At 41.2% G+C, this 27,658-nt stretch overlaps 2 protein-coding genes across 2 annotated transcripts in view; both read left to right on the plus strand.

Annotated features, from left to right (window-relative positions):
• Positions 1-417: 417 nt before the first annotated feature.
• On the plus strand, positions 418-13,874 carry LOC137570447 (C-C motif chemokine 21-like). The gene is made up of 4 exons (XM_068279116.1): positions 418-494; positions 3,513-3,627; positions 4,675-4,767; positions 9,948-13,874. The coding sequence occupies exons 1-4, from the start codon at positions 422-424 to the stop codon at positions 10,021-10,023; spliced, it is 357 nt and encodes a 118-aa protein (XP_068135217.1). The 5' UTR covers positions 418-421; the 3' UTR covers positions 10,024-13,874.
• Positions 13,875-18,440: 4,566 nt separating this feature from the next.
• LOC137570448 (C-C motif chemokine 5-like) overlaps positions 18,441-27,658 on the plus strand; it is a 36,729-nt gene continuing 27,511 nt past the window's right edge. The window contains exon 1 of the mRNA XM_068279117.1: positions 18,441-18,626. Within this exon, the coding sequence (XP_068135218.1) occupies positions 18,554-18,626 (73 nt within the window). The 5' untranslated portion in view covers positions 18,441-18,553. The remainder of the gene's footprint in view (positions 18,627-27,658) is intronic.

Here is a 27,658-nt window from a genome sequence, read left to right on the forward strand (position 1 = left end):
AGTCACCTGTACTGTGACTATATTTCAGCTGTTCATTTAATAACTATTAACAAGCTGCTGCAATGTCCACTGATGCAATCTTGTTTTGTTAGTATCCTATAGAGGACTGCTGACTGGCACTTGTAGTATTTACTACTGCGTGAGCGTGACAGTACAGATACGAAAACATTCCATTTCCCTTATTGCTGTGAAAACCTGCAGAGCATACTTGCATGGGTTACTTCATAGGTGCTCATCTAGCCATTGTTTGTTGAACAGGCCTGGGAAAACCCAGCTCAGCATTCTGCCCATGACAGCGATTGCAGAGAGGAGGGAATTTCTGTAATCGGAGCAGGTAGGAGTAGCTCTGATAATGTCAATATCATGCCCAGCATAAATAGGGCAGTGCAGTCACTAGTCGCTACAGCTCCAGTCCCCTCTGATGACAATGGCTGCAAGCAAGAACTTGTCTTTGTCACTTGCCTTCCTCGCAATAGCAATTGGTATTTCACAAGGTAAGCATTCTACTTGTAACTTCACACATGCCTCAGTATAACCAGAGCAAAAAGTGACATTCCTGTGGTGTAAGGTGTGCTTTTGTAAATTAAATCGCTCATGGCTGGTTACCTTAAAGCAGACCTGAACTCTTGCGTAGCACACAATGAAAAGTCCATATATAATTGCTGAAGAAATTCACTTTTCTGTGTTCTGTGTTTGTTATAGCAACTTAAGGTGTCTAATTAATTCTTATTAGCAGCTGTGAATAGAATGCAGGAGGGGTCTGCCTAGGCAGCTTTCCATATAGTAAACACAGAGGCTTAACCCTTTCAGTGCCTTCTGAAAAGCGGAACCAAGTAAAACGCCAGATTTTTTAGGATTATCATGAATTGTAATAGATAAATTATTTATCATAGATCCATTTAGAGCAGAGAGGAAGTTCTGAGTTTAGTTCCACTTGGAAGGGGTGTCCTACTGTCAATATAGCAAGTAGAGATGATCAATAATTTCTCCTTGCATTCAAAGGACATGTCAATGTTATGCAGCTTCAACTTGAACCAATAAAAAATGACAGGAAGTTATTCTGATTAGTCCAATTTCAAGCTGCAAATCATGTACATGAAATTTGAAGGCAAAGATAAATTATTTGCAACTCATTGATCATTCCTAATAGCAAGTATGTCACCTTGTTGAGCCACATGCAGCAAGGTGGCATCGCTACTGAAGTCCTCTATGAAAAAAAAATATTTCTTCATTACAAATCATGGAAAGGGTATAAAGAGTTCATTATACGAATTTCTCTGCTGAAACAAACACAGAACACAGAGCAGTGAATTTTTTCAGCAACTATATGTAGAGTAAAGACTTTTCACCTTGTGCTGTGCAAGAGTTCGGGTTGGCTCTAAGACCAAAATAAGACAATGGGATTCCAGGAAAGTCCTGTTAAGGATTAGGATTATAGATTGCAATTGTTTATTTCGCTTCAGGTTGTCTTTAAATGAGACGGTTTGGTGTAAACCTACTGCAAGAATCCTGAATCCACCTGCGGGGAGATCTAGATTGCATACACACGTACTTTGCGTTAGGTTGCTATACAGATGAATGAAATGTGGTCACCATAGAGCAGAAGCAGTGCACGCCAACACTTAATCTTATGAATACAAACTGTAATAGAAGGTACATATTTCTGTGTACACACATATACATAATGTGGACTTTTGAGATTAGGCATCTTTTAACACATCTATAATGACATTTCAATCTGTGTGCAAAACACAATTCAATATATTTAAATGGAAACTGAAGTGAGAGGTATATGGGTGTTGCCATATTTATTTCCTTTTAAACTACACCAGTTTGGCTTAAAGTGTACCCAAGGTAATATGTGACATGATGAGTTTGACTTGCTTTATTGTGCAGCCTGAAAGAGTTAATTTCTCAGCATGGAAGTGACAGCTTTTGTCGGGAAGATACTGTAGTAACACCACCGATAAGCAAATTACAGCCATAAAAGTTTTCCTGGCAGAATACAACTGCTGAGGGCAGGGAGATAAAATACATGAACTATTGAACTTTTTCTAACACTTATTAGGCTGACACTGATTAGAGACCGCAAAACATTTAACCTTCTTTGTAAATAATTAAATATAAAAGAAAACCCTGGGATACTTTAAAAAAAGGTCATTTTTAGTAGGGGGATAAACATAATTGTTTATCTCATCAGTTTATTTTCACCTCGGGGTCACCTTAAGTAGTGACTGAGTCACATACCTGAAACAAACGACCAAAATCGTAACATTTTTGTCAGAAACATCTGATCTGCACCCTTGCGCAGAGTCTATGGCTAAAAGTATTAGAGGCAGAGGATCAGCAGAACAGCCAGGCAATTAGTACTGTATAAAAAGGAAATAAATATGGCAGCCTCTATAAACATTTAGCCTCTAAAACAACAGGGCATATTAAAGCGGAATATAACCCTGCATTTCAGCTTTGCTCTAAAACATTATTTACAGCATATTATATGCAACCAGCATTTTTTTTTTACTAGACCAGCATTGGAAGGGTTACACACAGAGCTTTAAAGTTCCGTGGAGAGAAATGCAGATGCATCCGAAGTTTAGATAGATACATTTAAGTAAACACAATGTAACAAGTGTGGAATGTGACTCACTCTCTGACTGTGCAGGAGGTCCCGGACACACAGAGAGTGAGTCACATTCCTCACTTTTTACATTGTGTTTACTTAAATGTATCTATCTAAACTTCGGATGCGTCTGCATTTCTCTCCACGGAACTTTCAAGCTCTGTGTGTAACCCTTTCAATGCTGGTCTAGTAAAAAAAATGCTGGTTGCATATAATATGCTGTAAATAATGTTTTAGAGCAAAGTTGAAATGCAGGGTTATATTCCGCTTTAAGACGTCATCCTTAAAGTAAACTTGTGGTTAGAGAGTTATGGATGCTGCCATGATTATTTCCTTTAAAAATATGTCCCATACCTGTGATCTGTTCAGGTGACAGTACCATAATATCTGTAAAAAGGCTTAGAAGTTGCAGAAGCAGGTAGAGTTGTACCTCTATGCTGCTGAGTAATTATAATGGAAACACACCTGCCGATTATCTATATACCGCAGAGCTAATAGAATAACTCTATTTAACATTCATTGTTATCTTGTATTTGCTAACTGTATAGATTTCGTTAGAAAAGGTTATTGAAAGCTTAACATCATAATCTTCTTAGTTAGGCAATAAAAATATAATTTAGCTATATTAATGGCTAGTAGGAAACAACATTCTACTATGCATTTGTGTATCTAATCTGGTGTACTTAGTACACTCATCTATAGTTGTATAAGGACTCCAGCCACCTACACGACAGGCATGATTACAATGACAGGTGACCTTTAGAACTCTTTTAGCTGATATTGGAGTTGTTACTCTGTACATCATATCTATGTGCTCAGTCATTTTATATGAGCTCCCATTTTCTCTTTCTTGCTTTTATAATAAGAATATTCTTGTTTTGCTGTTTTCTAGCGTTTGGAAGTTACAATTGCTGTATAAAGTATGACAAAAGGAAGATTCCTGCAACAAGGATTGAGTCATACTATCGGCAGGATTCCACAGGAGTCTGCAACATCAATGCCGTAGTGTAAGTATACCTTATAGATCAATGGCAGCCCACTAGCGAGGAGCCAACATGGCCATTGTTTTGCCAAAATGTCACATTTTCACACAGATGTGATTACACATGAAAATATTTAGACGTGAGAAAACTAATTTTCAACAAATGCATTGACGTCAATGGTAATGAGATATCTAATTTTAACTAAATGCATTGATGTCAATGGGCATGACAAAACACATTTTCAAGTAAAGTTTTTGTTTTGGGAAAAGGTGTATCTTGGAAAAATTCCATTATATTTTTGCAGAAATTTTGAGTCAAGTAAAAATGAAAACTACAATGTGAAAATGACTCATGACTACCCACATCCCATGCTTTTGTTTTGGGTTCAGTACATGTAATAAAATAACTTCAAACCTTCAGCAAGATCCCACAGTGTTACAAAGGACCAATCAAATCCATTCCACGTAAAAACTACTACTCGATCTCTCAAGTAACAGTTTGGGGCCCATTGCTGTACAAATGCCTCTCGGCCAAGAACCTTTTAGCGTGTGTATGTACTATTAAGGTGCATACACAAGTACAATTACTATCGTCTCCATGATATCATGACTCTATCCCTTGGGCAATAGTTTGGGGTCACGTTTTGTACAGACACGTTGCTAGCCTGGAGGCTAGAGATGCATTCTGATGCTATGGAGTTGAGGAGGACTAAGTGCTACACAGAGCTCGCAGTGTAAGGAGGGGAATAATGGGCTCAGCCAGCACTCACATAAGATGTTCCGCCAGACTGGATCTCTTGCTGACACATCAGAGGGAAACAGGAATCAATGTACACAAGCTAGTTTCTTGCTAGTAGTGGCCCTGACAGACCGAGAACCATCTAGCGTGTCTAACCAACAGCCTTTCTTATTATACAAAACAAAAAAATTAGCCTATTACATTAATGTGAGTTCTGTGGAAATACTTTACCAGCGGTTGCCATAAAACACTTGTGTCAGTTGAGATTACAGTAAAAGCAATTGACAACGTGGGAGTGTTTGTTGACTAAACACTTTATAATCTCTCTTTCAGTTTTGAAGTACGCACTAATCCATGCAAAACTACTACAGGCATAGTTTGTGTGGATCCGAATCAGAAGTGGGTGAACCAGCGCATCGAAGCTCTGTAAGTTCCTAAATAAACACTTATTTACAAGAATGGTCAGGAATGGTGACATAAAGGGAACCCAAGGTCAGAGGGATATGGAGGCTGCCATATTTATTTCCCTGTAAACAATGCCAGTTGCCTGGCAGCCTTGTTGATCTTTTGACATAAGTAGTGTCGGAGTCAAAACCCTGGAACAAGCATATAGCTAATCCAGTAAAACTTGAGTCAAGTGAGTCAGAGTACCTGATCTGCTGCATGCTTGTTCACACAGGAGGACTGCCAGGGAACTGGTATCGTTTATAAGGAAATTAATATGGCAGCCTCCATATACCTCTCATCTCAAGTGTCCTTTAAGTTTTGTTATATTCATTATCCGTGCCATGTGTGTGTGTGCGTATGTGCGTGCGTGCGTGTGTGTGTGGTGGGTGCGTGCGCATGTGTGTGAGCGTGTGTCCTTTGAAGCAAAACTGAACTGAAATGAGCTGATGAAACACAGGAATCTGTAGCCCTACTTTTAAAAAGAACTTTGTTGGAATACCAGTTTTATTTGGGGTTTAAAAGCTAGAAACATAAATTTAAAAATGTTATTGTCTTATGTAGGTTTTGACAGTTTTTACAGTTTTTGACCCATTTTGAACTATTGACCGTTTTAATCTGCGCCTGCATTTAGAAGTGTTTCACCACTATACAAGAATGTATGGCCTGTAAGTAGTTATCAGCTATATAGTCCCATGTAAGTCCAACTGCAGAAAAAGTGTAATGTACAGGCCTAGACCCTTAGGGAGCCTACACACTTCCAATTTTGATTGGCCAATGATTGGCCAATTTTACCACCTCCATGTAGTATGACAACTTACCTACACAATCTGTTCATCGTAGTATTCAACATTTGTTGGCTCTCATACTATATGGAAGGGTCAAAATTGGCCAATAATTGGTCAATCAAAATTGGATGTGTACTGTACCCATCGTTACAGTGCGGAAAAAAAGGAACACTGCCTAGTTCTATCTAGGCTTCAGACTGTACATAAACATGTGTAATAAGCATCTCAACATGAGGTATATTCAGCACATGCTAGTAAACCTGCCATGTGCAGAGAGCGCACAGCAATGTCACTGGTACTACCTGTAGTGAGGCAGCACACATTGGGCATTTAGCACAATTAGCAGATTGTGCAGTACCCTGGTAATGTACATGTTACCTAGGTAACACACGTTGCACTGATTTCGCTACACCTGCTATCTCACTGTCAGTAGCACTGGTAAAATTCCTCTGCACTCTCTGCTCACGGCAGGGCTACCGACATGTGCTGAATACACCTCCATGTCCCATCTCACTTTAGGCAATATTTTCCTCTTGGACAGGAGCAGTGAGCTGTAATTTCAGACTTAAAGCGGACCTAAACTCAGAACTTCCTTTCTGCTCTAAAAGATAAGCAACAGCATAAAAACATTTTAAGAAAAACATGTCTTTGTTACAGCTGATACAAATCCTGCAATAAATCTGCAGTGTGCCAACTTACTTATTTAATGGAAGCAGACATAGGGTTAACATCCTGTGTTTGCAAATTAGCTGCTCTGCTGAGGCAGCCAGCTGACACAGCTGAGGGATAAAATTACACTTATGATTAGTCACAGGTGAGGAGGAATTAGACAGGCTAAACTCTCTAAATACATACAGGGTGCTTTTCTCTATGTTTTCCCTCTGTCCAGTGTCGGAGTTCAGGTCCACTTTAACTTGCAATGTTGCCTGTTTGTGATACTATGGCTCAGTGGCGTTGCTAAGGAGCTGTGTGATGCAAGTTTTAAAATGGGGCCCCCTAGTGTTTTATACATAACAATTGATACGGCGCACCAAAACCTGCCAATGGCAACTACAGTGTCAGAGGTGCAGGAAATGGATGGGGAACAGCTTGTTAATGATTACCACTATTCAAAGTATCTATAGAAGTGATTATTTTGAGCACAGGACCAATAGAGAGCTAATACTCTAGTTGAGGGAGGGCCCTTCAGGGCCACTCTGGCACAAGGGCCCTGATGCGGTCGCTACCTCTGCACCCCCTATTGCTACGCCCCTGCTATGGCTGTTGCAATCTATATTACCTTTGTGGGATATTCTGTAGACTGTGAAGGACTTTAGCACTTGGAGCAGTGCTGGCAAGAAATAATCAGAGATCCGTCTGATAGCAAATAGGTAGTGGAGGGAGAAAGTAATTATCTTAGCTGTGGCAGGGGTGATTACAAAAAAAGAGAAGATATTTCATTTCAGTTAAGAGTAGAATCTTTGTGGTGATGACATACAATACAAACGTCACATTAGAGCTCTCACATGACTGACATGTAAATGCCAATATTACTAAGGACTCACATAAACACCAGCTAACAGCCTTGTAACTGTTCTACCAGCACTATCTCTCAGGGAGGACACTGTAGTAAAACTGGTTTGCACAATGCAGGCAGTTTGCAGGCAGTTTATTCTACTATAATTTGCACTAATTATTAATTTGTTGTATGTTGGTATGGATTCAAAACTTGTCATCTGATGTAACTAGGTGATAAAGATTACAAGCCACACAAGCAAAGCAGTAACACAAGACATTCTCTGCTTATACTGCAAAGGTTCATTCATTTGAAAGAGTATTTTTACCACTTACTACACCTAGTGCAGTATATCTATGTCCTAGGAAACTTCAGCTGAAGTCCCAGGGACGTAGATCTTCATCTTCAGGTGCAGACGGCCACCGCTCACTCCCACGCGGGTATTCATCACCGCTCATTAGCAGGAGATGAATGAATGGGAACCCAGTTCATTAATCTAAGTCCCCTTGTCAATGATCGCCAGCGTCAATGAGATGCTGCAATCATTGTAACAGAACGGACACGTCCACGCATTACTTCCCGTTTCTGTACTTATAGAAAGCTAAAAGGAAATAATGCACAAGGACATCTTGTGGCCAAATAGTAAAATTATACCTAAATACATTTATTTTAATAAAAAGACCCACACTTATATTTAAAATTATCTCCTTCCCTCCCATAAAACTCATATTTTTTTGCAGAAACAAAAGACAATTAAAAAAAAAACATAAATAGTTACCTTAGGGACTGAACTTTTTTTAATATGCATGTCAAAGGGGTATATTACTGTTATTTTTTATTTTATGGGCTTGTAATCAGTGATGGACGCAAAATTGAAAAAAAATGCACTTTTAATTCCAAATAAAATATTGTCACCATACATTGTACTAGGGAAATATTTAAACATTGCAATAACCGGGACAAATACGTAAATAAAATGTGTGGATTTTATCCATAGTAGAACATTTTATTATAACTATAATGACCGAAAACTGAGAAATAATTATTTTTTTCCATTTTTTTTCCTGTTACCATTAAAATGCATTTAGAATAAAATAATTCTTAGCATAATGTACCTCCCAAAGAAAGCTTAATTGGTGGCAAAAAATACCCCCAAGATATAGACCATTTTGTTGTGAGTAGTAGTGATTAAGTTATTGGCGAAATAAAGGGAGGAGCGCTGAAAGATGAAAATTGCTCTGGTCCTCAAGGGGAAAAACCCCTCAGTGGTTAGTGGTTTAATGTATCAGAAGTATTAATCAGGGTCACTTAACATTTCCAATAGCTAGGGCAGCAGTGAAATTTGGAGCACTGGCGTAACAATAGGGCCTGCAGCCCCTGCTCCCGTGGGGGGCCTGGGCCCTCCCCTGGGGCCCGCTCGGGACCGTTTTGGGAGGGCTGGAGGGGTCGCAGCCATGAAAGGAAAGCCATGGCCACACTCGGCGGGGAGGGGGGACATTCCCCCCTCCCTCACCTCGGGGCTCTTCCCTCTGCGCTCCCCTCCAGCTTAAATAACTGTCTGGGCAGGGGCGGGCAGTGTCTGGGCAGCGGCAGCTGCATACCTTCCGTGCGCTCCAGTGTGCGTTCCTCTCTCTAGTCTCTGACGCGACTGCCTGTTCATACATGGCTTTCCCCTCATGCTGCGACCCCTCCAGCCCCCCAAAACGGCCCTGAGCGGGTCCTGGGGGGGCCGCTCAGAATTTCTGCAGGGGGGCCCCGGGGGGCCGATCAGATTTTCTGCAGGGGGGGCCCGGTTGGGCCTAGTTACACCCCTGATTTGGAGCATAAATAAATTCCACTAAGTAAATGGGCGTTTGCAATATTCTGAATCCAAACCAGCTACAATAATATCTTACCCCTCTGGATAGACTGTTTGTGCTTTTCACATTCTTGTCTTAAGTCCCGTACACACCTGTGACTGATGTCACCCATCAGGGATCAGGACCTAATCCCTCGGGCAACATGGCTGGGCCAACACCATACAGACTCAAAGTCAGCTGTATAGCTGATGATGCATTCTGTTGCTATGCAGAACACATGACATGATGGGCATTGGGCAGGGCAAGCAGCGAGACAAAGAAATCAGCCGTTGCTCGGCGCAGTTGATCTGCCTGGCAGAATGCTTGCAAGCCGGCAGTCAGGGGCTACTGTAAACATGCCAAATTATCGGCTAAGGCAGCAGATAACGACTTTCATCGAGCATGTGTAGGGCGCTTTACCTTTCCTCACTCCAGCATACCTAGCGAGATCACCTAATGCTTCAGTTCAATCATGATAATTGATAAGATACCTGAATAAATCTGTCAAACATAAAAGGGGCTGTCACACCGCTTCCGGGCCAGGTTAGTTGAAATCTATGCCCTGTTTATGCCAGTTTATCCCTGCCAGGGTGGAGATTTCAACTTCCGCATTTACAGACGGCTCCCATCGCCCGTGCCGATGCTGTGGCACTTTAACCGCTTGCTCTGCTCTCAAGCTGGCAGCAGACTACAGTATCTCGATCAGGGCCCAATTTTATTGGCTCCTGACCCCGTGATCATTGTAAGCCAATCACAGTGATCACTGCTCATATTTGCGCAAAAATTCTCTGGTCCTTAAGGGAACGAAGATGCTGCGTCCAGAAGAGGTAACACTGCAAGTTGAAGCAGAGGGTATTTTAAAAGAAAACGTGAAGTTAAAATAATCTTAGGACTTGATTTATTGTATCTGTTTTACAAAAGGTAACGAGAAATTGCAGATTGAGAATACTAGAGAATAGAACTGATTTTATTAAAAATAAAATAAGTTTAATTTGGTAATCCTGTTGATGTTAAATTATCTTTGCATTTCATCATGTGCAGGGATAAAAGAACAGAGCGCAGCAAAAAGAAGATGCTGAAAAAACTTAAGAAGAAGTGCAGACGCCGAAGAAATTAGTTTGATACATTCTAGAAATGGAACAGAGTCTATTGCAATCTCCTTATAGGAGTACACTTTGTATACTGTAATTATTAACATATAACTATTATGCAGCACAAAAGGAAACAGGAAGTAACCATAGCACAAGAGAAGAGGCAAGTGGAACCTAATCTCAGAGACATTTTCCAAGTAGCTATGTTTTGGGGCGTACAGTAATGCCTTCCTAAACCAGATCTGTTGTCCAAAATGAAATACCGATAATGCATAACTCCAGGACAGTGGGTGAAGCTTTGCAAACCATTTCTTATTGGGTAGTACAATCTGTGGGATAACCAATAGCAAATGAAAACCTTCCAGAAACTACAAGTAGCAGATATTGTATAATGGGTCAGGCCGTCACTGAATTCTCACTGTGGAAGTCTATCAGAGTGCTCTTCCGCTATGTACCTTCCTGTTGGTCCAGTTAAGTTAGCTGACTTAAGATGCCCATTAACGGTACAATTTTTCACTAAATGTGATCTTTCTATGCAATTTGAACGATCATAAGTAATCAGAAGGCAATTATCGATTATTCACATTTACTGAACGATCCTTTCTTCAAATTCGATCATAAAATCCAACTTTTGGATCAATTTTATCCTATTTAGCAATTGACCAAATATTCATTCATCGATTGCCTTCATAAACAGCGAATTTTCTATACAAGTCGATCATTAAAATTGCATCAAAAGATCGCATTTGGTGAAAAAATTGTACCGTTAATGGGCACTTTAAAGCCTTGTTCCCATTGCGTTCTGCTCCCGTGGCTGTTGGCCATTTTTTTTACGCTTTATTTTCGATTTCTATGCGTTGGACGGTTTTATAAGCGCTTTTGCAGAGCGATTGCGTTTTTTCACTTCCTGACGTCAGTCAGGAAGTGAACTCTTTGAACCAGAAAGGAATAAATACAATGCATTTATTCTTAAAAACGCTCATGCAATCACTGCACAAAGCGATTTTGTGAGTGTTTTGCGTTTCCCTATATCTTCCATTGAGGCGGAATCGCCTCAAAAATAGCCCATGCACCACTTTTCTGAGCGGATCGGAAATGAACCGCTCAGATGTGACCTTTCACAAAGAGAATCATTGCACAAGCGCTTTAAGGGAGATTTTGAAAATCGCCAGCGCTTAAATTTTTTTAAAAACGCCCCTAGTGTAAACGAGCCCTGAGGACTACTACTGGAATCTGTGGGGGAGGGCCTAGGAAGACCAGCAGGAAGCTACAAACCAGAAGTGTGACACAATTATAATGGTTGCCACAGACTAAGACATCGTGATTTGTGTCCTCCATGCTGGGTGGAGGTCTCCTTAGACTGCTGCTTTTCACCCAAAGCAACAATACAGTAAATCTTCCACTAGCTAACAGCTCCTGCTGAAATAAAAGTAAGGGCTAATCAGTTACCGAATTTGTTGCACAACCGTTCTCCTGTCTGTTCTACACGGATGGGTGATTTAACAAACACCCTGATAAATGATTGTACACTCAGGCTGCTGGCAGGGGACTGAATAGAGTCACCTCTCAGCCACCAATGAATATCTATCCTTATCGTATGTGAGAAAGACAGGTCACAATAATGCGTGTTAGGATTAGGGATGATCAATGAGATGCAAATATTTACAAGTTGATGCAAACGTATGCACATTTTTATGCAAATATAAGCAGTTTGAAAATGGACCAATCAATTTAAACCCAGGTTCAAACTGAATGGTCCATTTTGAAGCTGCATATATTTGCATATACATTTGCATGAACTCGGAAATATTTGCATCTCTTTGATCATCTCCTAGTTAGGATGTTTGTGATCAGTTGTTACATGCAAAACAGATGCTTCCTGTCCTTCAGCTTTTATACATATGTAAGGTTTATATAAGTATTTCTGTGTGGATTATTTAAAATTAGTATTACTGTTGTTATAATCAAAATGCATTCTAGGTCTATTGTAGATATCTTTGTATGTATTCGTTTGTAAACAAAGCCTTCTTCCTACAGTAATAATGCTCAGTTGACTCTTGAGCTGGATCTCCGATTCCAACGGCCACCCAGAGCGGTCAGTGCAGTATCCACTCTGATGGTCCATTGTAGTCCAGAGGCAGATGCTTTCACACCATAGGTCTCTATGGAAACGTATTTGCTTGTCTGTAACAATCATGCTGGTCAGGACTTTGCGCTCTGCTGACCGCAACGGATCCATTGCAAGCCAACCTGTGTAAACAGATCATATTAAGTATGGTCTATTTCCACTAGGATATTACATTTTGCATAAGTTTTTCCCATATGCAAACTTTCGTGTTTTTATGCGAATTTTCATGCGAATTTTCGTACAATCATTACATGAGAAACGTAATGCGTGGTGCAAAAATCTGCAGCATGCAAAGCATCATTTCTTTGCAACACTTCCAAAAATTCGCATTCAATGGAAACTGCTCCATTGACATACATTAGTTTCAGTTTTGATGTGAAAAGTCGCAATACAAATTCAAATGTAGTGTAAACAGGCCCTAACAGGATCCATTGACATTTTCGTTTTTCCATTGGTTTGGATCCGGCAAAATTGATAAAAAAATGTTCGTTTTGCATTCTGATGTGGACCAAGCACCACAAAAAATGTAATTTGCATTATCAGCAGTCTGTTGCTTGAACACATATTAAATGAAAAATGTTAATGGCTTGAATTACATTTAAAAGTGTAGATCATGCTATTTTTTTGTAGTTGCATCTAATGGAAATGTAACGTATTACCAAAAAAAAATAAAAAAATGTGCACTTGTTTTTACAATATATAATATATAAGCTTACAGGTGCAATAAACTACACATCTTCACATGACCATCAGGTAGCCATCTTGTACTCCTTCCTCCCTGCAGCCTTCCATTGGGCAGCAGGAGCCAGGCTGACTGTAACTTTCTCCAAAGCCACGCCTCCTTGGTGACTGACAGGCTATCCATTGGCTGTCAGTCACTAGCAGGGACTGCAGGAAGGGTCAAGAGCCTGCAGGATGACAACAGTGAAGACCTGACAACCCTATTGTGTATATTATACTAATAGTTCTCTGCTTTAAAGTTGACATTTTTGTTTCTATTGAAACTAGTACTTCCTTTCTTTCTTTTGTTTGATTCATATTGCATCATGCAACTATTGTAGCTTGTTTTTTTAAGCTTAGAATAATGTAAACCTTGGTTCACACTTACCGGAGTGGAAGTATATCTGTATAGCATGGATACGCTGTACACTCCGGGGGTTCATTGCATTGTCCACTGCTCTTGGGAGCGGATCCTTTCCTTACCAATCAAGGAATGGCAAAGAATCCACTGTCCCAGCAAGTCTTGCCTGTCCAGTTTGGGCATTGCAGAATGGCAACAGACAAACTGGACACAAAGATAGTGGGTATGTGTGAATGAACTCATGGTAAAGCATGGGTCCATTCTCCATGTCCCTTGGCCCCTTGCCATCTGCTTTAGGAAATGGATCAGCAGCGATCCTAGTGTGAACCATCTAAGGTAAATAAATTATGTATTTTAGATTGAATGCAGCAGATGATGTCATCCCATTGGGGAAAGACAAGTCAAGCTGCATGTGCACTACAGCCAGAGCTAAACATGCACAGCTATGTGGGGTCCACACACAGTCAGCAAAGTATCGCTGAACTCATGACGTCTTCCAAACAAAAGTTGCGAGTGACCCTTTGTTTGTAAATCTGAAGCGATATGTTTTAGTACTGTGGAATTGACCTATATAAATGTGTAACAATGGCAATTGTAATTGTAGTAAATGTTATTTTGTGAAGTGAAGTTCCACAAAATTGTTTGAATAAATATGAAACACAACACAATTTAGCATGTCTGTGTCTAATTTTAAAGAAGAACTTTAGTGAAAAGGGGGAAAAAAATCAATTCATTGTAAAATGAGAAGTTAAAAATAGAAGAGAGATCAAGAAGTGATTGATATTCGCCATGTAAATTTTTCATGTAGTTTGATCCACAATCAGCCTGAACATAATCATCTTTACTACTGGAAGACATAAAAATCATTATCACACCCACTCACCATGTGATAGGCTAAAAAGTTGTTTTTTTATAGATAAACATATAAACAGAGGGAGCTACTGGTTGCTTGGCAGTTGGAAACAGATGTTATTTCCCACAATGCAGCAAGGTTCACAGCAAGTAAACTGCCAGCACCTAGGTCCTGACATCCCACTGTGGGAGGGGTTTCACCACAATACCAGCCATACAGAATCCCCTTAAAATCTAATTGAGGAAATATAAAGATTTCTCCTAGGAAAGGGTGTATCAGCTCCTGGGTTGGAATGAAGTTCAGTCATTGGTAACAGTTCCTCTTTAATGCAATAGAGCACTACAATGGTAACTTGAGGTTGCATTCCTCTTGCCAGCCATTTTGGTATTTTATGTGATGTTGCTTTGAAGAAGATGTTCAGGTCCAGCTAAAAAAAAAGGCTAAAAATGCACTACATTATAGCTGTATATGATGTGGTGGATCCTTCCTCCTGTCCGCAGTCTGTCACTGTCATGAAAGCAGCATAGCTTAGCTTGCCAGTCCGATCACATTCTCTCCAACCCAAGTGACTGCACTCCTTGCCACCTCTTTCCCTTACATGAGCACACACCAGGTCTCTACAGACCAGTGGACTCGAGTCATCCCTGCTTTTTGCCCTATGCAATAATAACATCATGCATAACAACATGTATATGTGATCTAGGGGAACGCACAAGATAAGAATGGCCCTACAGTGAGGCCCAGACACTGGTAATTTGCCTATTTGTTTAGGTCAAAAGTGGGGGGAGCAGGCTTATGCATGGGTGAGCCTTTGTCCATGTATATACAGTAATAAACCAATATTAACCAACCAAAAAGCCACTGTCAGGATCCTCACACTTTAGTGGGAAAATTTTAACCACACTTCCCTCACACTTTAGGGTGAGCCCACAACAAAGCACATTGAAATAAGGGAACAAGCATGCAGCGGCGAACCAATAGTAGGTGGAAAGTTACTGTCAAAATTATCTTCAACAAGAGAGATAAAACTGTAGAGGATGTCACTGCTGGCAGGCTCATTTATTTACGTGCAGTCAATAGAAATAAGTGATATTGCTTATAGTGTGACATAACATGTACCTGCGCAGGTCAGGAGGCTTCAGGTGGGTGCAGGGCACAGTACACTGTCAAAATTATTTAGAGCGTTTTCTTGCTTGCTGGTGGCTCTAAAGGCATTTTATTGATAAGATGTAAAAATATTACTTAGAAAAAAAAGAAAAAAAAAGTAAAATGGGATATCAATTATGAAGTACTAGTAGACCTAAGGGCATTTAAAAACGGGCTCTAGGCCTGTCACCGCCGCCACAGGCGCATGTTAGGTTTGTGTTTAGAGTTAAAGTTTGGTTCATGCCTCCTCCCTGACTACCTCATGAGGGTGATGACGGAAGAGTGGGAGGAGTTTGGACAGTTCACTGACTTCTACAGGCCACAAGTTACATTTGATATTTACACAGGACGCCAGCTTTTCAAACCCAGCCAGCCAGAGAATAATGCAAACATAATTTATAGCACACCTGAAGTGAGAGGAACATGGAGGCTGACATTTTTATTTCCTTTCAAATAATGCAAATTGCATGGGTGTCCTGCTGATCCCGTGCCTCTAATACTTTCAGATAAAGACCCTGAAGAAGCATGCAGATCAGGTGCTCTGAAGTCTGGCTAGATTATCTGCATACTTGTTTCAATTGTGTGATTCAGACATTACTGCAGCCAATGATATCAGCAGGATGCCAGGCAACTAGTATTGCTTAACAGGAAATAAATATGGCAGCCACCATATCCCTCTCACTTCAGGTTCCCTTTAAAGTGGACCTGAACGCTTGCACAGAAACAAGGAAAACATAACGGGAATGCGCCCTGAATGTATTTAAAGAGTTTAGCCTGTTTAATTTCCCCTCAATTGTTTTGAATCACTAGTTGTAATCTGATCTCCCCCCTGTGTCACATGACTGCCTATGGCAGATAAGCAGATAAGCCCATTTGAAAGTACAGCCTGTAAACAATATGTCTGCTTCCATGAATCAGGAAGTAGAAACATTGTAGATTTATTGCAGGATTTGTATCAGCTGTAACAAAGAAATGTTTTTTGTTTAAAGGTTATTATGCTGTTGTGTATCTTTTAGAGCAGAGAGAAGTTCTGAGTTCAGGTCCGCTTTAATTGCATAGCACAAAACTTTGTGCACTGCAAATTGTGATATATTTACACAATATGCAGGAAAATAACACATTTACAAGCCCAAACTAGGGTTTTACTGAACTTCTATCAATTGTTCCTAAACAATTCAACACAATGATGTCCCATAATGGTGACATTTTACGACTTCACTTTTAGATCTTTTTGATGTTTGTCTGTTTCATTTTAATCTTTTAGTCACTACTCATAATCATATTTAGACAACTTGGACACATATTTTACAGTTATGTTCTGTTAATGTCAGGCTTGTTTTTTTGTTTTTACCACAATGTGGTATGTAACATGCTCTTATCTGAAATGAGTCATGCTTTGTTCAGTGCTTCATCCTTCTTCGAAGTTTTCTAATGTAAACTTGTAAATGATTTCTTATCTGCTATAATGTATAAGAGAAATGAGTGTTACAGACATTTTGTGAAGACATGAAAGTACACTGCCAAGGTCTAATGACTAGTGTGTCTGTAGGATTGTGGTTGGGGTGTCTTGGCACCCTATGAAGAAAAAAATACAGGCGACAAAAAATGGAGCCCGATAGTGCAGTATGTCAACTGTAGGTGTGTGGAGAAATTAATTGATTGAAAGGGCTATTCACAAAGGAGGGTTGCAAGGGGCAACCGACCACAGGAAGCAGGTGGAGACCATAAACCCGACTCAACTCGGGATGGTCCTGGACGGACCTGGATGCGGTCGCTCTCTTAGACGAAAAAGGATGGACAAAACATCAACCGTGGTAAAAAAACGGGTGTTCTGTCACCACCACCCCTCGGACAAACATGTACGGGGGTATAACTATGCACAATAAGGGAAAGAGGTGCCCTGATTTGAATAAAAACTTTTAAAACCAGTTTAAAAACGAAAAAGAATAATAAGGTATCTTACCTCAATGACAAAATCTCTGTAAACTTACAAAAGATTTTTATTTGAGCACTCTCAAAGAGGCTCCCTATACTACATGATTTCTGTCATTTGGCACTGTATTGGCCTGAGGAAGCTGGCTCAGACCCGCGAAACGCGTTGCCTGTGCTCAAATAAAAATCTTTTGTAAGTTTACAGAGATTTCGTCATTGAGGTAAGATAAATCATTATTCTTTTTCGTTTTTAAACTGGTTTTAAAAGTTTTTATTCAAATCAGGGCGCCTTTTTCCCTTGTGTCAGTAGGATTCTGTCTTTCCGTTACAGGTTTATTGTGGGATTTTTTTCATGGGCAAACATTCAAACTCCTAAATACCGTCCAATAATAACCCTCATCTATCTTTTCAACCCCCCATCCATGTCACTCCACCTTACCCTTACTTACCAACCCAACCCTTTCCTATCATCCCACCTCTTATGTCCTCTCTTTTGTCACTCACTTTCTTATTTCCTTCTCCCTCATTCATATATACATTGTTGCCCATGTCACCACTCCTGACCTGATCTCCCCCTACCCTACCCACCTCTCACATACCCTTCCATCCACCACTCCTTACCCTCCACCAATGTAATTTCCATAGGCCCCCACATACCCATTTATCTCTTATCTATTCACCCTGCATCACCTTTTTTCACCCTCACATTTTACAACTCATCTACTCATCTACCCTTCCAGTTTTTGTATCTACCTGGTACATCTCTGGTCTGGACACCAACTTTGTTACTTAAATCTAATACACAAGGTATTCTTTTCACACAGGCTGTGATCAGAAACTTCTGAAAAGCTTTTTTTGTTACTGTTTAAAGCTCTATAGGTATGTGGTGTTTACAGAATGACAGCTTTTTTTTATAGTTTCTCTTTAATGAATTGAGGCCATTGGCCTAGCTCCATACTTTACCACAAGATAGCCAAAGCTATATCAGTATGCCGCTATTCACAGTCTCTCTCTCTGGGTCTCTCACACATATAATATGGAGATAGACTTGCTTAATGAGAACTTCATGTCTTTTGCCTTGCAATCCAGGAACCCTAAATGTGGAAGCAGTGATCACCGGGTGTGCTTCATGGTACTTTCTGATTTTTCCACAGAACTGTGATATGAAGTGTATGGCGCTGTGATACAATCATTTGTTTCCCTATTTTACATATCTTGGGAGTGTCCTGGAATGTGTTGTAATTATAGAGTACATATAAACACATTTAAGAACCATGCTTTCATATTAATGAGATGTCAGAGATGGGAAACTCTTCAAAAATTCCCTATAATGATCCACACCGAGGCTTCATACATAAATAGACAGTGAAAGCTTCCAATCACTGTACATACTGGCCTGTTCTCCCAACCAACAACATGGATCACCTAGCAGTAAAGATATCCTTTGTTATAGCTATGGTTATCCTACTGTGTTCTCCAGAGAATGGAGGTAAGTGACCTGCAGTGACTGTCAACTTTTACATCAGAGTGCTTGGTCTCCCTCCTGAAAAATAACATTCAAGTCTCCCTTTTTTGATAAAAACTATTGGTGGCATAGAAAATCTGAATGTTTTAAATGTTGTTTGTTTGTTTTTTGGTCGTGGTGAAAAATTCTGATCCGTTTTTGAGACAATTGAACGGTGTAGGGTAGATTGTAAATCTTTTTTCAGATTCTTTAATATTCTTTTTTCATAATTGGGGAAAAATTAAGGACACAGGTTTGATACTACTGTACATGTTATGAGCAATCTGAAAAATGAATCATAATTCTCATATTGAAAAAAATATATATAAAAAATGTGTATGGTTATCTCAAAAAAGTACTGTAGTGAAAATAATATAGTAAAAATGATGAATAAAATTGCTTTTTACAATATTAATTATTAATTCAGTCTGTGTTTACAGTGCCTCTTTAAAGTATATTGAGCACCTGGATACTACAAAGTGCAGAAAATGCCTCCTTCTTCTGTGTCCCTGTGCTGTGGTGACTTCCTGTGTTCCTGGCAGACGCAATGCATGCTGGAAGATGCAGTTCATGAATGTGGTTTTATCTCCCAGGCAGGAGATGTAAACACATCAATGGGAACTACATCTCCTGACAGTGGCGTAGCTAAGGAGCCGTGGGCCCCGATGCAAGCCTCCAAGCACACTATACATAACAATTGATATGGCGCACCAAAACCTGCAATTGCAACTACAGTGTCAGAGGTGCAAGAAGGGGATAGAGTGCTTGTTAATGATTACTACTATTCAAAGTATCTATAGAAGTTATTATTATGAACACAGGACCAATAGAGAGCTAATACTGTAGTTGATAAAGGGCCCTTCAAGGCCCCTCTGGCCCAAGGGCCTCAAAGCGGTTGCTACGGCTGCACCCCCTATTGCTATGCCCCTGTCTCCTGGCATGCATCGCATGTCCCCAGCATGCAAAGTAGCTGTCAGGGACATAAGATATTAATGCAGAAGCATGTGGCTGCAAGAACCTGTAAGATAAGCTAAATATCTAACTTTGATACTAAGACTAAAAGGCAGCTAAACATATCAACAGCACCTTTAACCGTTTCTTTGCTGTTTAGAACCTTCTTGCAAGCTCTGATGTGAAATGTTCAGTAAAAGCAGAAACTAAGCAATGACCAGGACTATCTATCCTCAAAGGTACATAGAGTACACCTAAACCTGAGAGGGGTTTGGTTACTTCCATATTATCTATTTCCTTTTAAATAAGTCCTGCTGATCTCTGGCTGCATTAGTGTCCGAATAACAAATCTGAAACAAGCATGTGGCCAGGGCCGGATTTAACATAAGACACTGTACAGGCGCTTGATGTTGGAAAGGTGGCTCTCTCCTTCATTCCCTATTCAGAGTCTTGATCAGAGAGTAAATGAGATGTTATTCACCCGGCTCTCAGCATTTCACTGAGGAGACATCCCTTCAGTCAGGGGCACCTCTAGCTACCTAATACTAAGGTTCCTCTGGCTACCTAATACTAAAGGGCACCTGTAGCTACCTATGACAGGTATGGTAAGTAAGGGAGAAGTGACAGCTGAGACAGCCTGCACACTTGTGGTGCAGTTCAGTGGGGGTTTGTAGGTTCATGGAGGGTGAAGTCTAAGGTGCCAGGACATCTATGCCTATAGCCTCCTGTGATGTAAATCCGGGCCTGCATGCGGCTAATCCAGTCAAATTTTAGTCAGAGCACCTGATCTGCTTGCTTGTAGAGGGTCTGTGGCTAAAGGTATTAGAGGCAGAGTATCAGCAGGGCTACCAGGCAGTTTGCATTATTTAAAAGGAAATAAATATGTCAGCCTCCACATACCCTTCAGTGCAAGTGTGCTTTTATGCTGCTATCAGGGGGTTAGGAAAGTTAAGGGGCTATAGGGTTGAAATAGTGGTGTAGTGTTTGTTGTTTGGTCAGTTTAGATTTAGGTTAGGATTAAGGTAGGGTTAATGGTTAGTGGAAAGTATCAGGCGAGGTTAAATGAAATGATAGATTGAAGCATAGGCCAGGATTAGGCATCATTTAAAGAGTGTAGCTAAGGACAAAGCTTACATAGTTAGGGTTAGCTACAGAATAGGCTTTAGGCACATATATGTAGTTACATTTGTCAGGGAAAGCAGTAAGGAAGGGTTTCTAGTAAGACACACAAGAGATGGAGGGGTTAGAGTTCGGCAAGGCCTATTAGTGGAGTTTAGAGTTAGGCTAGATAGCAGGGTCGTGGGAAGAGAGGTCCCACCACTATTTGTGGATAGCTGGGTTACACAACTTACCGTACCCCAGTATCCTGCACCAAGTGTCATGATCGCTGCTGCAGCAGGTATTGCTGGAAGTAGTAGTGCTGCAGCTCAGGTAGTTTTGAACTCTTTCCATGCAAGCTGCATAGTTTTGTCTGCCTTTCCCTGCTGTCAGCTTGTGACTGATTATCATTCACCTGTGTGGGAATCTGCATGTCTGCTCCCATTGGATGACCTCAGTATAAAGATCTGCTTCCTGCAGGACTCCTCGGGTTTTCATAGCTTCAGTTAAGCCTGTCTTGCTGTTGCTTCAGCCCCCGATCGTGTTTCTTGTTCTAAAGATACTTTGCTGGTCTTTGCATCATATATTGGTTCATTGCCAATATATATGCATACCAGCACGTTTATTATTTTCCTTGTATTCGTGTTACGTTGATACATCAGTGTCGCTGATATATACGTACACGAACTGTTTATTTCCTGTGTTCAGTTAGTCAGCCTTCCAGCACGTTTTGGTAGTTTGCGCGTATCGTGAGCACCCGTGCTGAGCTAGTATCCTGCTCCTGGTCCTGTTTGTGGATTGCGTTCATCTCTGCGAGGAGATAACGAATCCTTCTGAATCCTGTCCTGTTACCGTTTGTGGATTGCGTTCATCTCTGCGAAGAGATAGCGAATCCTTCTGAGTCCTGTTCCCTGTATTACTCCTGTCCTAGTCAGAGTTCCTGCTTATGTCATATATCGGTTCATTGCCGATATATACATATGTTAGTCAGACGTTGCAAATAGTTTCATTGATAGCTGTAATTGTAATACGCTAGGAAAACATACTTATTGTATATTTGTCTGTGTTACGTTCATCTATCTTGATCCTGCTATTTCCTGACTATCCTGTCCTGTCTTTGTGAGGCACGCCATCGCTGCAATCGCATTGGCTGCCTCATTCCAGTCTGTCTTGTTGTGGACGCTTGCTGTCACTAAGTAGCGGCTAGCTAGCAAGCGTTCATTCTGTCTACCTGTCCTGATCTCCTCAGTTCTGGTTTATGCGCTCAGCGCTACTTTGCGCTGAGACGTTATAGCGAAAGCATTGTTTGTGGCTGTCGGATCTGCACCGGCTCTGTGCGCCATAATCTCCTTTTGGAGTCAGTCCTCCCCTCCACTATACTAGGGATAGCCTGTTTCCTTGTGCTAGTGTGTGTACCTCCTCCACGTCAGCTCATGCGTTGCATGCTGACTGTGGAGAATACACCACCAAGCCTTACATTATGAAAACCCCATTACCAATCCCCATTGTGGGGGGGATTCCCAGAAAGTATGACACTGTTAATTATGGTTCCTGTTCCTTTAAGAAATTTGAAGAACTTAGCTCTGAAACAGAAAATGAGTTTTTCTCTGAATGTGCCAGGTTCCTGGCCAATCCTGATCTCCAAGCGACTCCTGTTTCAACCTGGGCACTCCAACTAGTTTATATTTTGTTTAAAGGGCAATTGTTTCAGTGGGCATGTGATGTTCTCAATCATTCCGATTTGAATGAGAGACCGCTGGAATTTCTAGCGTTTGTGATCCATAACTGGTTGCGCATAGATCCATTGCCTTTTCCTCTAAATGAACTCCTGGCAGCAGTCCAATCAGCTGCTCCTTCAATTGTTTGCAAAAATGATCAGTAAGCAGAGAGTGTTCCTGATAATTTTCCTGCAGCCTTGAATAAATCACCAAAAACAGCAGGGTCTAAGGCAAAACGCAAACGTTCTAAGAAACGTGTCCGATCTGCAGAGTCGTTATCCTTAGCGACTGAGACCTATAATGAGATTCTGCCATTAACAGATAATGAAATGCAATTGTGTTTCAGGGGAGTTAAATGGACTTATGAAACTACTAATGAACTTTCATCACTGGCTAGGGAAAATAAAGATTTTTGTTTAAAAGAATTATCTGAGTATGATTATGAGGAGATATTACAGAGTATTGAACAAATCAACTTATTTGTGAAGCAAGGAAAGTTTGCATACACTACAGTTCAACACTTGCTACAGGTATTGGAGATTCTTAAGAATAAGGAATCTGCCAATCACCTGCTAATTAACCCAATATATGTCCCTGCCACAATCATATCTGCAAACTATGATCTGCCTGTTAAGTATGCTTGGAATCCTCCATTTGAGAAAGGAGAGATGGAAGCTCTGGTCAATGAATGGAAGAATGATTCAAGTTCATTTTGTCAATTTTAAAGTGCAAAAAGTGAATTAGTATTGAATGCATGCATTAAGTCTGCCTATAACCTAATAAAAACTGGTGTGTGTGGGTATGACTTTGTGGCTCCATTGATCGATGTGTGGAAAATGATTTTGTACGATTTTTATGCGATTCAATCAGTTGATACCAGGGAAGACACACTGTCAATTGGAGACTGTCCCACTTCTCCAGTTACTGAGTCCCTGCCATGTCTTGTGAATGTTCCTGTAACTCCACCCTGTACCATGGATAACTCAGTGTTACTTCCCAGTAAAACAGAAGCCACTGATACTTTCTTAACCTTCCCCTGCACAAATTTCTCAGCAGAGAATCCAGAGGTCCTGTTGACTTCTGAGTCCAGCCTAGCCAATACTCATGAGTCTTTGTTCAGTGAAACAGACACCAGAAAAATCTTGCCTGCCTCTGCAAACACTTCTGCAGAAATTACCTGTGTTAATAAAGTTCAACTCCTGTCTGATCCAGCAGATGCCAATAGATGCACTACATCAGTTTCCGAGTCCCAGCAATCCTGTCTAGAAACCTCAGAACCCCAGCATCTGAATTTTCCAATTTTACAAATGAATGGTGATTCAGATGCGCAAACATTGTGTCTTGATCTTCCTGTTTCTACACCTCGCTCTAGTTTCGTGAATAGCTCAGAGCATCTGCTATGTGAACCTGAAATCGCAGAATTATTACCTTGTTCAGAAAATGTTCCAGTAAATTTGCCCTGTACCATGAATTGTGTAGTAGATCTCTCCAATGAAACTCAGGTCACAGAATCATTATGCTGTCCAGCAGGTGCTTCCATGGTTTTGCCCTGCAATATGGACTGTTCAGTGATCCTGTCCAGTGAAGCTGTGGTCGCAGAGTCTTATGCTTCACCCAGTACTTGGGATACTTCAAACCCTCTGGCAGAGGAGTCTGAGGCACTGCTTACCTCAGTTGGTGTTGCAGTAATATTCACTTGTCTAGCAGCTGTTTTGGAATTACAGTCTGCTCTAATAAAACTTGATGAATTTCTGCCCAGCAAAGCAGAAGCCATTGAAATATTGTCCTCATCAGCAAGTGTGTTAGATACCTTGCCCTGTACACAGTCTGATTTAACCAATGTTGTTGAGTCTCTCTCCAGTGTTGTAACAGCCGAGGAACTCCAGCCCTGTCCTCTGAATGTTTCAGAAGTCTTGCCCTGTAACATGGATAATTCTGATTCTCTGGTCAAAATAATAGAAATCTCAGAATTTCAGTCCGGTCTGATGAGTGTTCCTGAAACCCAGCCCTGTATCCTGAAAGATTCTGGTTCTCTGGCCGCTGTGGCAGAGGTTCCAGAGTCCCCTTCCTGTCCAGGGAATTCCTCAGTTTTGCCTAGTCCGGTGGGGGCTGCTGCAATACTGACTTGTTCTGCAGCGCCTCATGAGCTCCAATCCAGTGTATTAGATGAGTCTCTGTCCAGTCCAGAGGTAGTTGTGGAGTCCCTATCTGGTTCAGTGCATACATCAGAAGATTTGTCCTGTCTTGTTAGTGCCCCTGAATCTGATTTGTTACTGACTTTGCTGGAATCAGCGACATCTAAGTCTGATCCTGCATTCTCGTGTAAAAGTCCAGTAGTTGCGAAGTCTAGTCATGATGATTTTTTTTTGGCCAGTCCTGGTTTTGGTCCTGTCTTGGCTGACCCTGAGGCTCACAGTTCCTTGACATGCCCAGAGGTTTCTCTTGTGCCAGTGTGCCCAGATGTTCTTTGTGTGCCAGAATGCCCAAGTGTGTCTAAGGTGTTAGCGTGCTCTGATGCTTCCTTAGTGGGAACATGTTCTGATGTTGCCAGTCTGCCTGCATGCCCAGAGATGGTTCTGGTCCCTGAAAGCCCTGATCTTGATGTTTATCCTTGTGGCCCTGACTCGGGAATGGCCCTAGGTTCCATAGGGGTTCTTGATAGTTCTCCATGTGAGCCTAAGGGGCGTTTTGACCTATGGGGATCTCTTTGGAGCTTCAAGGTGTTCTGGGAGGTCTCTGAGAAAACTTGTCCTGGTGCCTTGGACTGGTTCAACAGTGGGTTTTGTGTTGGTAAAGACAGTCCCGGTGGGCATTGCAAAGGCTTTGGCGTTTTTGAGCGGTTCCTGGAAGGCAGTGGGTATCGCTCAGGGAGTTTCGGAGGGCTTTCTTCTGGAAATCATGGTTCTGATGGGTGTCACACTGGGGCTTGTAGTACTGATGGGCATGGTTCTGTAGGTTCTGGTTCTGATGGGTCCAGTCTTGTGGGGACTGATTCTGGAATTCGGTCTTGCCGGGCTATCCCGGTCATCATGAATTATCAGTCAGACTGTTTTGTTGGGAATTTCAGTTTTGAAAAGCGTCTGGAATCCGCTTTTAAGGGCGGGGGTACTGTCATGATCGCTGCTGCAGCAGGCATTGCTGGAAGTAGTAGTGCTGCAGCTCAGGTAGTTTTGAACTCTTTCCATGCAAGCTGCATAGCTTTGTCTGCCTTTCCCTGCTGTCAGCTTGTGACTGATTATCATTCACCTGTGTGGGAATCTGCATGTCTGCTCCCATTGGATGACCTCAGTATAAAGATCTGCTTCCTGCAGGACTCCTCGGGTTTTCATAGCTTCAGTTAAGCCTGTCTTGCTGTTGCTTCAGCCCCCGATCATGTTTCTTGTTCTAAAGATACTTTGCTGGTCTTTGCATCATATATTGGTTCATTGCCAATATATATGCATACCAGCACGTTTATTATTTTCCTTGTATTCGTGTTACGTTGATACATCAGTGTCGCTGATATATACGTAGACGAACTGTTTATTTCCTGTGTTCAGTTAGTCAGCCTCCAGCACGTTTTGGTAGTTTGCGCGTATCGTGAGCACCCGTGCTGAGCTAGTATCCTGCTCCTGGTCCTGTTTGTGGATTGCGTTCATCTCTGCGAGGAGATAACGAATCCTTCTGAATCCTGTCCTGTTACCGTTTGTGGATTGCGTTCATCTCTGCGAAGAGATAGCGAATCCTTCTGAGTCCTGTTCCCTGTATTACTCCTGTCCTAGTCAGAGTTCCTGCTTATGTCATATATCGGCTCATTGCCGATATATACATATGTTAGTCAGACGTTGCAAATAGTTTCATTGATAGCTGTAATTGTAATACGCTAGGAAAACATACTTATTGTATATTTGTCTGTGTTACGTTCATCTATCTTGATCCTGCTATTTCCTGACTATCCTGTCCTGTCTTTGTGAGGCACGCCATCGCTGCAATCGCATTGGCTGCCTCATTCCAGTCTGTCTTGTTGTGGACGCTTGCTGTCACTAAGTAGCGGCTAGCTAGCAAGCGTTCATTCTGTCTACCTGTCCTGATCTCCTCAGTTCTGGTTTATGCGCTCAGCGCTACTTTGCGCTGAGACGTTATAGCGAAAGCATTGTTTGTGGCTGTCGGATCTGCACCGGCTCTGTGCGCCATAATCTCCTTTTGGAGTCAGTCCTCCCCTCCACTATACTAGGGATAGCCTGTTTCCTTGTGCTAGTGTGTGTACCTCCTCCACGTCAGCTCATGCGTTGCATGCTGACTGTGGAGAATACACCACCAAGCCTTACATTATGAAAACCCCATTACCAATCCCCATTGTGGGGGGGATTCCCAGAAAGTATGACACTGTTAATTATGGTTCCTGTTCCTTTAAGAAATTTGAAGAACTTAGCTCTGAAACAGAAAATGAGTTTTTCTCTGAATGTGCCAGGTTCCTGGCCAATCCTGATCTCCAAGCGACTCCTGTTTCAACCTGGGCACTCCAACTAGTTTATATTTTGTTTAAAGGGCAATTGTTTCAGTGGGCATGTGATGTTCTCAATCATTCCGATTTGAATGAGAGACCGCTGGAATTTCTAGCGTTTCTGATCCATAACTGGTTGCGCATAGATCCATTGCCTTTTCCTCTAAATGAACTCCTGGCAGCAGTCCAATCAGCTGCTCCTTCAATTGTTTGCAAAAATGATCAGTAAGCAGAGAGTGTTCCTGATAATTTTCCTGCAGCCTTGAATAAATCACCAAAAACAGCAGGGTCTAAGGCAAAACGCAAACGTTCTAAGAAACGTGTCCGATCTGCAGAGTCGTTATCCTTAGCGACTGAGACCTATAATGAGATTCTGCCATTAACAGATAATGAAATGCAATTGTGTTTCAGGGGAGTTAAATGGACTTATGAAACTACTAATGAACTTTCATCACTGGCTAGGGAAAATAAAGATTTTTGTTTAAAAGAATTATCTGAGTATGATTATGAGGAGATATTACAGAGTATTGAACAAATCAACTTATTTGTGAAGCAAGGAAAGTTTGCATACACTACAGTTCAACACTTGCTACAGGTATTGGAGATTCTTAAGAATAAGGAATCTGCCAATCACCTGCTAATTAACCCAATATATGTCCCTGCCACAATCATATCTGCAAACTATGATCTGCCTGTTAAGTATGCTTGGAATCCTCCATTTGAGAAAGGAGAGATGGAAGCTCTGGTCAATGAATGGAAGAATGATT

The sequence above is a fragment of the Hyperolius riggenbachi genome, chromosome 4 (genome assembly GCF_040937935.1).
Source record: "Hyperolius riggenbachi isolate aHypRig1 chromosome 4, aHypRig1.pri, whole genome shotgun sequence".
NCBI classification, from domain to species: Eukaryota; Metazoa; Chordata; class Amphibia; order Anura; family Hyperoliidae; genus Hyperolius; species Hyperolius riggenbachi.

What these genes read in the sequence shown, in the direction of transcription:
- LOC137570447 (XM_068279116.1), top strand. Translation starts at nt 422, where the DNA reads ATGACAATGGCTGCAAGCAAGAACTTGTCTTTGTCACTTGCCTTCCTC. An exon ending in AGCAATTGGTATTTCACAAG is followed by an intron (nt 495 to 3,512) that starts GTAAGCATTCTA and finishes GCTGTTTTCTAG; the next exon opens with CGTTTGGAAGTTACAATTGC. An exon ending in TGCAACATCAATGCCGTAGT is followed by an intron (nt 3,628 to 4,674) that starts GTAAGTATACCT and finishes TCTCTCTTTCAG; the next exon opens with TTTTGAAGTACGCACTAATC.